This window comes from Narcine bancroftii, chromosome 8, assembly GCF_036971445.1.
Source record: "Narcine bancroftii isolate sNarBan1 chromosome 8, sNarBan1.hap1, whole genome shotgun sequence".
NCBI lineage: Eukaryota > Metazoa > Chordata > Chondrichthyes > Torpediniformes > Narcinidae > Narcine > Narcine bancroftii.
Window position 1 is genome coordinate 140,813,875 of NC_091476.1, and position 14,234 is coordinate 140,828,108.

At 39.7% G+C, this 14,234-nt stretch overlaps 1 protein-coding gene across 1 annotated transcript in view; it reads right to left on the reverse strand.

Moving 5' to 3' along the window:
* Positions 1 to 1,691: 1,691 nt before the first annotated feature.
* Positions 1,692 to 14,234, reverse strand: part of eif3i (eukaryotic translation initiation factor 3, subunit I) — a 30,436-nt gene continuing 17,893 nt past the window's right edge. The window contains exons 7-11 of the mRNA XM_069895076.1: positions 11,882 to 11,992; positions 10,183 to 10,272; positions 8,063 to 8,136; positions 7,348 to 7,440; positions 1,692 to 2,121 (exon numbers count right to left, since the gene is read on the reverse strand). Of these exons, the coding sequence (XP_069751177.1) occupies positions 2,040 to 2,121; positions 7,348 to 7,440; positions 8,063 to 8,136; positions 10,183 to 10,272; positions 11,882 to 11,992 (450 nt within the window). The 3' untranslated portion in view covers positions 1,692 to 2,039. The remainder of the gene's footprint in view (positions 2,122 to 7,347; positions 7,441 to 8,062; positions 8,137 to 10,182; positions 10,273 to 11,881; positions 11,993 to 14,234) is intronic.

Consider the following 14,234-nt stretch of genomic DNA (forward strand, 5'->3'; position numbering starts at 1 on the left):
AAAGGAGGAAAAACCCAACACCCAACCCCAACCAACCAATTTTCCCTTGCAACCGCTGCAATCGTGTCTGCCTGTCCCGCATCGGACTGGTCAGCCACAAACGAGCCTGCAGCTGACGTGGACTTTTTACCCCCTCCATAAATCTTCGTCCGCGAAGCCAAGCCAAAGAAAAGAAGACATATACAATCTCTTTGGAAGAAAATTCAATCTTTTTTAGAATACCTGTATAAGATTAAAATAGTTTTAGATCCAACAGTATTTTTATTGGGTAGTTTGCAACCTCTGAAAGGTTTGGGATTAGATAAGTTTCAGCTTGCTTTTGAATATTTGCTTTATCCGTAGCGAAAAAATGTATTGCTAGTACGTGGAAAGATACAAATATGATTGATATAATACATGGCATAATGAGATGAAATATTGTTTAATAATGGAACAAATTACATGTTTTGAGTGATAATTATAATTTTTTTATTAATAAGTGGTTGTTATACTCAGAATATTTACATTTCAATTTATATTGATTAGATTTTAATATGTATATTTTTCTTTAATATTCTTTCTTTTTTCTTTCTTTATGGCTCTCCTTAGGAGAGTTGGCTGAAGGGGGGGTATTTTCTTTTCTTCTATATATAAAAAAGTGTTCATGTTTAATTGCTGCATATGTCATATATTATTTGTTTTTTGAATGAATAAATAAAGTTTAAAAAAAATAGCAACGCGTGCAGAGACCAGGGGGGTGGAGGCATGTTCCAACACATTTGCTGAAAGGACAGCAATGATGCACGAGTCAGGATTACGTAGAACATGACCCTTTTTCCATATGTGGCCCTCAGAACATTGAATTTAATCTTAAAGCCCCTCAGTAAAATGTAACAATAAACAGCCAATAATTTGTTGCTGTAGTGAATTCAGCAGTAACTATAAACAGGATCCAAGTTAAACAGCTAATTAACAAAGATGGTGAAAGGGCCTGGTGCGGTCTAAGTAATTCAATGAAAACATGGCTGATCTGAAGCATTTCCAGCTACCTCTGGTAACATTCACTACCTGCATTACATTACAAATCTGTCTACCTCTGCATTCAAAACATTCAGACTTTGCTTACATCACTCAAGGCAATCACTCAGCTTTCAGAAAACATGTTGCCACATCTTTCTCAATTCGACAACTCATTTTCTGCCACAAAGGAAACTTTTACCAACCTATCAAAACTCCAAGATCTTCCAAGTCAGTCTCCCCTTACTTTTCTGGCTGTGCCAGGTATCAATCTCGTAGCATTTCTGATATGCTTCCAACACATTTACTTCTTTCCACTATCCAATAGACAATTTTCTGGAGCCTGATTGGTTTTGGGATTTTGATGGTACTAACCTATTTTTCTTACCAGTCATTAATATTTTATTAGAAATGGACAATTTGGTCCAACTCTGCAGCATTTGTGATCTTAGCACTGACCATCAGACAAATTTCACTGCAAGTTCACCAAAGATTGCAGAACCAAATACAAATGTTGTCAAGATAATTTTGGTCTGACCCTAAAAATGTATTTATTATTATTTTTTTCATGAAACCTTATGACCATATATTGGTCAGGCAAGGGGATTTCAACATACTGTAATCAGTTGCCAGAGTAATAATTAAAGCAAAATACAGCACGCCTGATTTAAAATAATTATATCAAGAGCAACCAATTTCGGAGCTCAAATGACCAAATCTTTATTTCATGACACTGAAACAATCAGTTGGTTAATATGGAACACAATTTATAAAGTAACCCAAATAAATACACATTCCAATTCCATCAAGAAACAACAACAGCATTGATGCTTTTGGTAAATTGGTCTGAAATACAACGCTTCAAAATGATAGCAGACTGAATCTTTGTGCGAAGGTGCAGTTAAAAGGTGTCTTTTTTTGTAACAAAGACCAATTAGAGGAAGTGAATAAATGAAAAAGAATAGGTGCTGTTAACATTCCTCTATTTATTTAACAAAATAAACACTCCAATTAAATTTGGAAAAGACATTCTCCTTCACACCTTAAAATTCCATCTCAAATTCAAAGTACTGTGGGTCAAAGTGATGTATTCTCACGTAACCATCCTCGCCTCCGCTGCTGTAGCTGTAAACATGAGAAAGTACCATTAATCTCAACCTGGAATGTCCCTGACTACCCCAAAGTATGACCGGAGAAACAGGGCAAGTTAGGTTTTGTTCTCTTTCTCCCATTCTTTTTTTTTTAATATTTAATTTTAATAGACTCAAACAAACCTCTTTTTTAAGCATTCATGTAACAGAGTCTGTATTTATTCCCCCACCTTCCCTTTCTACAACTGAAAGTACAGTCAATTAAATTACATTGAAACAATTAAATTAAAAAGTAAAAAAAAACCACTCAAAACAAAATATTTCAAAGTGGAGGGGGGAGGGGGGCTTCTAATCAATCTGTGCACCAATACAGTTCAAGTAAGGTTGCCACACTCTAACGAATATGTTATGTTTCTTCCTTAAATTACATGATTTTCTCCAGGGGAGTGCAAGTCTTCTGGATCCTGTAGAAAACCACTTTTGTAATTTTTTTTTAAGAATATCCCTCAGTTCATCCCAGAAAGAACTTGCCTTTGTACATAGCCAGGTGGAGTGGACAAAAGTTCCAACCTCCACACCACACATAGAGCAAATTTTTGACTTTGTGTAATTTTTGTGGTGTGAGGTACAACTGGTGCAAGAAATTGACAACTCCAGTCACACTGTACAGGCACAGCTCTTGCCACCACTCTTCATTGATTGCTGTGCCCAAGTCCAACTCCCATTTCTCCCTCGACCTGTGTAAGCCCTGCTTTGGGCCCCTCACTTTGGAATATGTAATACATCTTAGAATCTCCAGATTACTACATCTAGGTAGAGTCATAGACAGACCCAATTTTTACCTTAAGATCTTATTTGCAGATAGCAGAATGTTCTATTAGATAAATCGTATTTGTTCCTCAACTGCTCAAATGACATGAGCTGCCTTTGCTTGTAACAATTTTCGATACACCTGATCTCCCTTCTGGCATCAGGTGTCCAGGATTTTATTACCCAGAGGCAAGGGTATTGTTTTTCTGGGTCAAAGGCATTTTGGGAGATATCCCCACCTTCAATCCAATACATTGATTCATTCTTTGCCATATCTGAAGTACATGCTTTAATTTCTTTGAAATTAATTTAGTGTCCCATTTGTATATAAACTCTCCGGCTATCTTTTCATCTACTGCATGTAGTCCAATTATTACCCAGGAAGGGGGCGGGGGGGGGGTGGGCGGCCTTCACTCAAAGAACGAAGCGATAAACCTTGCCTGGGGTGTCCAGTAATATTTTTTAAAATCTGGTTATTTTAACCCCCCCTCCCCCAAATTATAGTTTCACGTCAACTTTTCCATGGAGATTCTAGCCACTTTACCATTCCACAGGAACCTCCTGGCACATTTGTTGAGCAACTTTTAAAAGCCATGTGGCAACAAAATGGGTAATGATTGAAAAAGATACTGGAGCCTTAGCATCACCTTCATTCTGACACAGTTAACTCTGCCCACCAGTGTTATGGGCAGAGTCCTCCATCTAGCAAGTCCTCCTCAATCTTCTGGAGCAAAGGGAAATAATTAAGTTTGTATAAATTGCACAAATTTTTGTCCACTTTATCCCCAGATATTTAATGCGTTTTTGTGGCCATTTGAATAGATTTCTCTGTTGATATTGTCTATAATCCCCATTCGTCAAAGTCATAATTTCACTTTTGTCCAGATTTTCTTTATACCTAGAAACCTTGCTATAATCCTCCAGGGTGGTCTTCAGCCTGGCCAATGACCCCCCCCATCAGTGTCTAATGTCAAATATACTAACACATTATCAATGAAAAGATTGATTTTGTGTTCCACCTGGCCCTCCTTGAACCCCTTTATGTGTGGATCCCACCAAATTTCTTCCGCCAGCAGCTCCATTGTCAGTATGAACAGTGCTGGGACATTAGACAACCCTGCCTACTGGACCTGCTCCAAGGAAACACTGGAAATATACCCCGATTTGTAATAATTTTTGCTTGGGGTTTACAATAAAGTGTCCTCACCCAGTTACAGTACAACTCAGATTATCCAAAATTTAAAAATATTTTTGGATAAACAAGGATATCTGAAATCCTCATTTATCCAAAATATTTTCAGAGCCGAACTGACCAGGAATGTCGGGCTCCCAGTGGTGGCAGCAGCAGTGGACCCTGGGCTCCTGGCAGCAGCAGCGGGACCCTCAGCCTCCCGACACGAGCGGGCCTCATTGGGGAGATATCGGTGATCAGCGGTGGCCAGCATTTTATTTTGGTGAGAATTAAAATTTATTTTAATGCTTAAAAAGCCTTCCCTTGTTGTTCAACACTGTTAAAAGTGATTTGCTGTTGCTATTGGGCTGTTTTTAAAAATGACCGGTTCACCGCAAAAAAACGTTTATCCGAAATGGGCCCAGTCCCAACCATTTCTGATAATCGGAGTTGTACTGTAATAAATGTTTGACCCAATCCAAATTTCTCCTGTACCTTGAACAAAAAGTCCAATTCCAATCCGTCAAAGGCCGCTACGGCCACTCCTGGATCCACCCTCGACTGTGCCAGATGTACTATATTAAGCAATCTAGCTATGCTGTTTGCTGATCATCTCCTTTCTACAAATTCAGCTTGGTCTGGATTAGTTTCAACAGATATTCTGCCAATCTATTGGCCAATTCTTTTACAATAATTTCATAATTGGTGCTTAATAACAAGATGGGTCAGTACGAGGCTGGATTCAATGGGTCTTTCCTTTTATTTGGAATCACCATGATGACTACTGTGGAGAAAGACTCCAGAAGGGTATGCGCCTCCTCCGCCTGATCCACACCTTCACAAGAAGGGGTATTAAAAGATGTTTGAACTTTTTATAAAATTCGGTGGAGAAACCATCCTCCCCTGGTGACTTACCAGCCTGCACAGAGCTCAGGATCCATGCAATCTCCTTTTTAGAGAAAGGGGAACTCAGCCCCTCTCACTCTTCCTGATCCAAATTTGGTAGTTTCAATGAAACCAAGAAATCATCTATTTTGGTAGGATTACCCCCTGACTCAGATTTATACAATTCCTTATAAAACCTTCCAAATGTTTTGTTTATTTATTTTAGTTTATATGAGATCTTGCTTTCCCCTGTTTGATTGTCGCATTGATTGTTGTTGAGGCCTATTTTGCCCTCACCTGCCAGGACAAGACTTTGTGGGCCCTCTCCCCCAGCTCATAATACTTCTGTCTAGATCTTAAAATCAACTTTTCTGTCTTATATGTTTGTAACTTATATTTGAGCTTTTTATTCACCAAATTCTTGTATTTTTCTACTGTGCCCATTTTTTAATACCTTTTCCAGTTGTGCTATCTCCTGTTCTAAAGAGTTAACCTCCTTTTTGTACCCCCTTTTTAATGCTCTTAGTACAAGCAATTATCTGGCCCCTTAAATAAGCCTTCACTGTATTCCATATTAGGAAGTTATGCTCAGTAGAGGGGCAGTTCTTCTCACTGAACAATTCTATCTGAGTTCTTCTGGCCTTCCCAACAGCAATGCATTCAGGCACCCTCTATACACCAAGGCCTGCTTATCTGATGAATGGTCAGACAGCAGTTGAGCCATGTACTCAGTTGCCACTATTCTACCCTCCTAATTTGGCTGATGCCAAAAATAAATCAATTCTGGTGTAGGAATCACATTGCCTTGAGTAAAAGGAGTAATCCCTTTCTCTCAGATTCAGCTTTCTCCAGACATCTATGAGATTTAGCTCGTTCATAAAGGCCAGAGTAGATCTAGCCGCCATGGTCCTTGCTATCTTCTTTGTAGATTTGCCCATGACTGGATCCGGACAAAAATTAAAGTCTCCTCCAATTGAAACATTCTCTTATCCTTTAGATACTTTCAAGAATATGTCCTGTATAAATTTTTCATTGTCAAAGTTTGGGGCATATATATTCATAAGTGTCCAGGGTTCAGAGTATATTTGACAAAGCATCATCACAATTCTTCCTGCTGAGTCAGTGGTCACTTCCCTGACCATCCCTGGAACATTCTTCCCTATCAAGATAGCATCTCTCCTAGCTCTAGAATTGAAGGATATCGCCACCTGGCCCACTCATACGCTCTTTAACTTTAAATGCTCTTGCTTTGTAAAGTTGGGTCTCCTATAAAAACACTATATCTGCCTGCATCTTTTTAAAGTGTGCTAAGACTTTCTTTTAATTGTTCCATTTACATTAAAACTCACAAATTTGATTGACATCCATTATCCCCAGACCACTCCATTATATCCTTCCCCTTCCTTCTTATCATGATACCTAATTTTCATCATTGTTCTCCTCCATAAATCCTTGCATAGGCAACCGTGTTCCACACAAGAACTAAACAAATTAACAAAACTAATTCACAACAAAATGAGAAACATCCCAGAAACCCCCCACTCTCTTTCTCCCACTTTTCTGCCCACAGTTTTTGCACTTCAACAACTTTAATTCTTCAATTCCACCCCACCAGCTGTGAAATCTGTTGCAAGAGGGACTCAGCAGGCCAGGCAGCACCCACGGAGAGAAATAGATGGTCAACATTTCAGGTCAGGATCCTTTTTTGAAACACATGCTCTCAGTTGTCTCTGCCATGTTTTTGTTTTGTACAGGGATGATCAGAAGACAATCCAAAACATTTCTGAACTCAGAAGTCATGCACACAGTGTGTGGTTTTCCAGCAATAGTTGTGGGAAATCAGCCCATGGAACACACAACAGTTATACCTGCCACATATTCAGCAACTCCATCCATTTCTACAGTGAAGAACTACACCAAGGGAAGCAAACTTCAATTTGCATCTTTTGAAAGTCATCGAGTCAACAATACATTTAAATATCACGTTCTAATCTTATAATAATATAAATTAATATTTAAATATTTCTTCAATGTCAGACACATCTGGACACTTGAAATTTCCAGTATTTTTGGAAGTGGAGATCTGGTCCACCAGGCTGTCAAACCATTCCCTAAATGTCAACTGCCAAAAACACCAGCAAGCCCTTGGGCTAATTCGCAGATCATGCTATATAACTGCACTCATATTTGGGTAGAGAGGGGTGATATGGATGCCACATTGCTTGGACATCTCAAGGCCAGGCAAATCCAAGGACATGACTCAATTGTCTGCATTAAACACAGGACTGGTTAAAGAACATTAAAAGGTTCTAAATGAGAGAATTTAAACATTTCTGGTAGCTCAATTTAACACTATGATTTTTATTGAAATCTATTTCAGATACAGCAACGTACCTTTTCCCATCTGGATGGAAAGCCACACTATTGATTGGGCCAAAGTGACCCTTTACACGACCAAACTCTTCTTCAAAAGACAAATGGAAAAATCTACAAAGGAAACAAACTGTTATTCAATCACAGGAAATAATACAGTAGGCAAGAGTTCTTCTTCCATTACCGTGAGGTACCATTTTGGAAACCAGGATAGAGTCATTATTGCCCCCTTTATTACTCTTCCAATATCCAAGACAAGCTTTGTGCTGATCATAGCTTATAGCCACGGCTTTTTCTCTGTCCAGGGCAGAATGTTCAAAAATCTGAAAAAATTAGATATACCATCTCATCTCCGGAAAACAAAGCGACGTTGACCAATGCTGATCTAGTTTGTCGGGAGGAATGATCATGGCTATCAGATCTCAGTCAATGACACTTTAAGAATAGGGGCTTGGCCACCTGGCTCCTCAAGCCTGCTCTGCCATTCAACTAGAATGGCTGATCTTATTGTGGACTCGGATCCACCTACCCTCCTTTTCCCAAGCTCCTGAAGGTGAACCCTACAAATACTCAGAGCTTAAAAGCTGCCTTCTATGAAAGGCAGTCTAAAAAAAATAACACACAAAATCTGTGGAAGAAGGATGGTCAGTAATTCAATTACATATTTACACAAAACAACTTCAGACTAAACTTTAGAAATTGTATTTTAATTCCCACATCGTTGTTTGTTACATACCGAGCCTCAAACTTCCCAATTCTGGTAGATGTGGTTGTTACATCCATCGCTTCCTGACCACCACCAAGGACAACCTAACAAAACAAATCTGGGGTTAAGCGGATGAATCGCATGAAATATGATGTTATCTGTTCAGAGAAAATTAAGCAGCGAAACCCACTGCCCAAATCTTGGAAAGTCTGCAATGTCTACATACAGGCTATAGATTTTGACCCCCTCCACCAGCTTTCAAATTAAATCCTTAGACAAGTTGTATGAATTAAGGCATTTTTATGAGCAGTGAAATGCAAACCAAATTTTTTAACGTCATTGTTCGCCATTAAATGTGCGAGCTGCATCGATGAATCTACTCTTGAACCTACCGGTTCAGTATTGGACAGAGTAAAATAAACAGAGAAATAGGCATTTTTTAGGACATCCTCACATATGTTTCTTTCTGTGAAGCTCTTACTAAAGATAACTCACACTTTATATGTTTAAATTTGCCCAGTATGTTGTTATAAAAATTACACCAACATTTTAAACATGACTAATTAAAATATGACCAATGTGTTCATAATCAACTACTTGTCAATTCCAACCCAATGACAGACTCACTCTATACTATAGAAAAACACCAAAGTCTGCAAACACCATGATATCTACCCTGAAGAAATTCTCCTAATCACTGTGCCAGAAGACCTTTGTGTTTTACTCCTTTCTACTGCAAAACTCTGCAAAATCTCTTTGCCTCTCCCCATTACATTTTTCCATACCTTGATGGAGCTCAAGCTCGAAAGATTAGTTATCCATCTTTATCTTTGCAATATAAAGTACAGTTTGACCTGCTGAGTTTCTCCAGCATTGTTTTTACTCGCTCTATACCAATGGTTTTCAAACTTTTTCTTTCCACTCATATACCACCTTAAGCAATCCCTATGCCATAGGGCTCTGTGATTAGTAAGGGATTGCTTAAGGTATGTGAGTGGAAAGAAAAAGTTTGAAAACCACTGCTCTATACTATGATTGTTTCTGATCATTTCTAAAATAATTGTTCCCTGAAAGCACTAATCTGGTCAAGAGATCAGCAGGTAATCTGGATCGGGAATTTTCAATCTTTGCCATGAACAACAGTGCACCATGGTCACAACTAACAAATAAAATCAATGATCTGATCAACTTACACAAACTGCATAGGGACATTCTGAAAATAAGTTGACATTTCATTTTAAGAACACAAGTTATGCAACTGTGCCACAAATAAAGCGCACTAAATCACCACGGTGCAAATCACTGGGCAAACTTGGTCAGAGCCCGGGCCCAAACTAGAACCAAATCTGCTTGGATTCTGTCTCTTTCAACTCTCCATGGACGTCATTCCAGAAAATTCTGTCCTAGATAAAAGTTTTTGTGATAAATGCATCCCTTAAGGAGCAAAATAAATGCCATTTAAACTATTTATCATTTAACTATAACTGGAGAAACATGATGCATTCTCCTCATAATATGGTATTCACCGTGGAAGTATTTTCGCACTCTGAGGAATCAAACCTTGGAGATACCACATGACCACAGAATTTATCTGATGATCTATTCCTTACATCAATTACAAGCAAACCCTGGGTTATGAACAACTCGTACATATAAATGAGCTGTTCCCCAATTCATGCATGTGCATAATTATGCCCCAATTCACAAGTAATAAACCCACCCTACTCTGTAACCCCCCCCCTATTTTTCCTTCATTCATGAGTCTCTTAAATGCCCTTAATGTTTTAGCCTCCACCACCATCCCAGGCACGGCATTCCAGGCACCCACGACACTCTGTTTAAAAAAAAACTTACCCCTGATGTCTCCTCTAAACTTACCTCCCCTTTGTGCATATGTCCTCTGGTGTTTGCTATTCCTGCCCTGGGAAACCGGTGCTGGCTGTCCACCCTATCTATGCCTCTCATAATCTTGTAGACCTCTATTGTCTCCTCTCATCCTTCTACGCTCCAAAGAGAAAAGTCCCAGCTCTGCTAACCTTGCCTCATTAAACTTGCTTTCCATCCATCAGAACCAGGTTCAACTGAGCATTGAGCTAAATTGTTTATTACAAAGTATGCATGTAGTCCCTGCAACAAATCAAGCAACTTACATGTTCCACAGAAGGAGAAATAGCAGCTGAATTCACTGGTCGTTCAGTCCTGAATGTCTTCAAGTGCTCTAAACTTGCAGAATCAAATAACTGTAATAGAGAAGATCCAAGTGTAAGAAAAGCAGACAGGCAGCAACACTAACTTCAATCAAACTTATGTGCAAGATCTAAATTATTTGGTTTTGCCCTCATGACTGATGTCAAGGCCCAACCATTATGGTTCCCTTCACCTGAAAAAGCAGCTGTGTATACCGTCTACAGCAAGAGCTAGCACATCCAAACTATGGAGGGAAAGCCCCAAGCAGCAGAATCCCAGCTCTATCTCAGCAAGACATGAAAAGTAGAACAACCGTCAGCAAAATAATAGATGACACTTTGATATAGTGAAGAGAAATCTCATTTTCCAGATCATCTGAGATATCCTCATCCTTAAAAAAAAAAGTGGCTTCGCCTTTACCATCAGCCCTTACCCACATCTCCATTTCCAGCACATCTACCCTGGCCCTTTCTGCCCTTGGAAGCAAAAAGAACAAGATTCCCCATGGCCTCACCTACCACCCCACCAATCTCTACATCCAATGTATATTCCTCAATCTCCATCACTTACATGATCCCACCCTCATATTCTCCTCACCTCTCCACATTCTGCAGGAACTGCTCCCTATGTGACACCCTCGTACACTCATCCCTTCTCACTAATCGCCCCCTTGGCACCTTCCCATGTGATTGCAGGAGGTGCCACACATGCCCACACCCTCCTCCTTCACCACCATTTGGGGCCCCAAATAGTTCTTTCAAGTGAAGCAACACTTCACTTGTGAATCAGCAGGAGTTATGTACTGCATCCTGTGCTCCCGTTGTGGACTTCTCAACATTGAAGAGACTGAAATAAGACTGGGAGATCTCCTCTGTCTGAATCAGTGGCAGGGATCGCCCAGTGGCCAATCGTTTCAGTTCTGCATTTTTCCACGCCGACATATCTGTTTGTGGGCTCGTACATTGCCAACTAAGGCCACCAATAATTGGAGGAGCATCAACTAACTTTCTGTTTTAACACTGACTTCTCTGGTTTCTGCTGACCACTTCCCGTTTTCTCTCTCTTCCCCATTCCTCTGACTCCTTTCTTCCAGCTCTCCACTCGCTTCCCCCATTCACAGAGCCACCCCCCCCCCACCTTTTCTCTTGCGGCCTCCCTTCCTTATCCACCCATTACCTCTTGCCTTTGGTCCTGTGCTCCTCCCTCGTTCCCCCCCCCCCATTTTATTCAGACGCCTGCCTACTTAGGCTTATACCTTGATTAAGGGCTCAAGCCTGAAACATTGGTTATGTATCTATATAAAGTACACTGTTTGACCTGCTGAGTTTCTCCAGCATTGTGTTTTTAATTCAATCATTGCATCTACAGACTTTTGTGTTTCACTCCAAAATTGCCTTAGATTTAACTAAAATATCACAACTTCTGTCAACATGTAAACAAGATCAGAGCTTTTAATTAAGTCACAGCTTTTAACTGGGTAAAGGATTCAAAACTCCACAACTAGTACATAACAAAATGATCTCTATCACCTTTATTGACTTGTACACGTCTCTGCACACTTCATTTGGAACTCAGTGCTTTATGCCTCGAAACTGCAGTATAGTTTGATACAACAAAATGTTCCAGTAGTAATGCTTAAATTAAGAATGTTAACCGGCTTACCTTAGCAGTATTGTCCTTTGAAGCAGTGATAAACATGGTAAGGTCCAAGGATGTCTGGATGTCATTAATTTGCTTGGTGTGCTCCTTTGCTTTAGAAATTACTTCCCCAGACTGTTGCAAGTTTTAAAATGAGCAAATCAATATAAAGTATCAATTATGGCATAAAATATAAATGTTGTAGTGGGCGCACAGCGTGGTATTGCGAACCGCCACCTTCAGTTCACAGACTTACCCGACACTGCTAGCAGTGCTGGGCGCCAAAGTACAGTGAGTGGATCAGATGAAGCCCCTGCCTAAAGGCGCGGGGCGCGAATGGCTCATAGCTTTAACCTGCTGGTCCACAGGACCAGCATCTGTTCACTAACGAGTTCATTAACAGACAGGGAATAAAAGGTCTGTGTATGTCTGCAATAAACCAGTCTTGAGTTGACTCCCTTTGTGTGTGTTTGCCTTTATTTAGTAGCATCTACCGTAGTAGCTGCTACACGTTGGTGACCTCGACGTTAAGATTCAACGAATTTGAGTCATTATGGAAAAGGAGGACATTTCAACAGGCAGCAACAACTGTCGTTGCCGCCACGACAGTTAATGCAGTTGGGCTTCATTTGCCTCCTTTCTGGATACATCAGCTTCGAATTTGGATTCTTCAAGCTGAAACCCAGTTTCGTCTTCGGGGTATAATGGCAGAAGACACAAAATTTTGGCATGTCATGAGTACATTGGACGCGGCCACTGCCTCGCGAGTAAGTAAATTTATTGCTCATCCTCCGGCAGAACACCAGTACACCAGGTTCTGCCAGTTTTTTCTTGACACATTGGAACTTACTAGGCATGAGCGTGGCATGTGTATTTTGAACGTGGAAGGCCTAGGTGACAAGAATCCATCAGACCTAATTTAATTTCTACTTTAAAAATGGGTTTTAATAAGATATTAAAAATAGTGATCTCTCTCTCAAATAACTCATGTAGAACACTCCTTTCATATACTTCTCAACTATTGAGAAAAAGGTGAGCTAATGTTAACTAGAGTTTCAAACATAACTTTCAGAATGTATTCCAAGTGAAAATAACATTAAAAACTCTTCATTAATATTTAGGAAAGATCATTGGAAACTCACCATGAAAATTATGATTTTGCATATTGCTGGCTTTAAATAAGAAAAGCCTACAGCAATCTTTTAATTTAGACAACAGGCCATTTTGGCCAACGAGTCTGTGCTGCCCAGTTAACCTACAGTATGGCATCTGCTCCCACCACCTCACCTGGCAATGTAGGCACCTCCACTCTTCGTGTTTTAAAAAAGCCTGCCTTGCAAGTCTCCTTCAAACTTTCCCCTTTCACCTCAAATATATGCCTCATAGTATTTGACATTTCCGTAATGAGAAAAAGACCCCATCTATGCATCTCATAATCATATGTAATTCTGTGATGCTATCCTCAACCTCTAATGCTCCGAGAAGCAGAACCAGACGCTATCCTCCCAATGTGGCCTAACCAAGGTTTTAAGTGCTAATCTTTTCAGAAAGGAAAACAACCATCTTTTTTGCCAGATGTAATATATTGTATAGGTAGCAAAAGAAAGGTTCAGACAAAAGACAAAATATAGAACATTACAGCATAGTACAGGCACCTTGGCCTATGTTGTGCTGACCTGTGCATACCAAACAACCCCCCCCCCCAAAAAAAAAAGAAAACCTCCCTACCCCCGTAATCCTCTATTTTTCTTTCATTCATGTGTCTGTCTAAGAGTCTCTTCAATGCCCCTATTGTTCCAGCCTCCACTAGATAATTAATTAAAAACCCGGATGCCACTTTATCATGGATTAACAACTTTGGCCAACCAACATTACCCAACTAACTTTTTACATTTCCACTGACAAGAATAAATTGAGGCAGCTATCCTCACACAACTCCATATTTTTGTTTTACCAAGTTATCCATTTAAAATTAACATATGTCAATAGTTTGTAATACATTGTCAACTGACCCCACTTAATAACACACATAAGTTAAATCTCAACATAGCAATTGTATTTCTAATGGCAACATGCTATTTCCAGGTGTTATCTAGTAAATAGTCTCTGAACTGCCTTCAATGCATTTATATCATTCCTTAAATATGGGAAGCAACATCATACAACATTATTCCAGATATGGTCTCACCAATGCCTCATCAGTGAAGCACGATATGCCAACCTTTTTTAAATGTAATTCTACAAGTAACAATCAGTGACATTGCTTCCCAATTTCCTGCAACTTACTGTACCTACACACTAAGCTTGTACAAATTAGGCACTAATCTACCTAGATCTCTCAAACATACCTGGGCACACAATACCTAGACATCTCCAT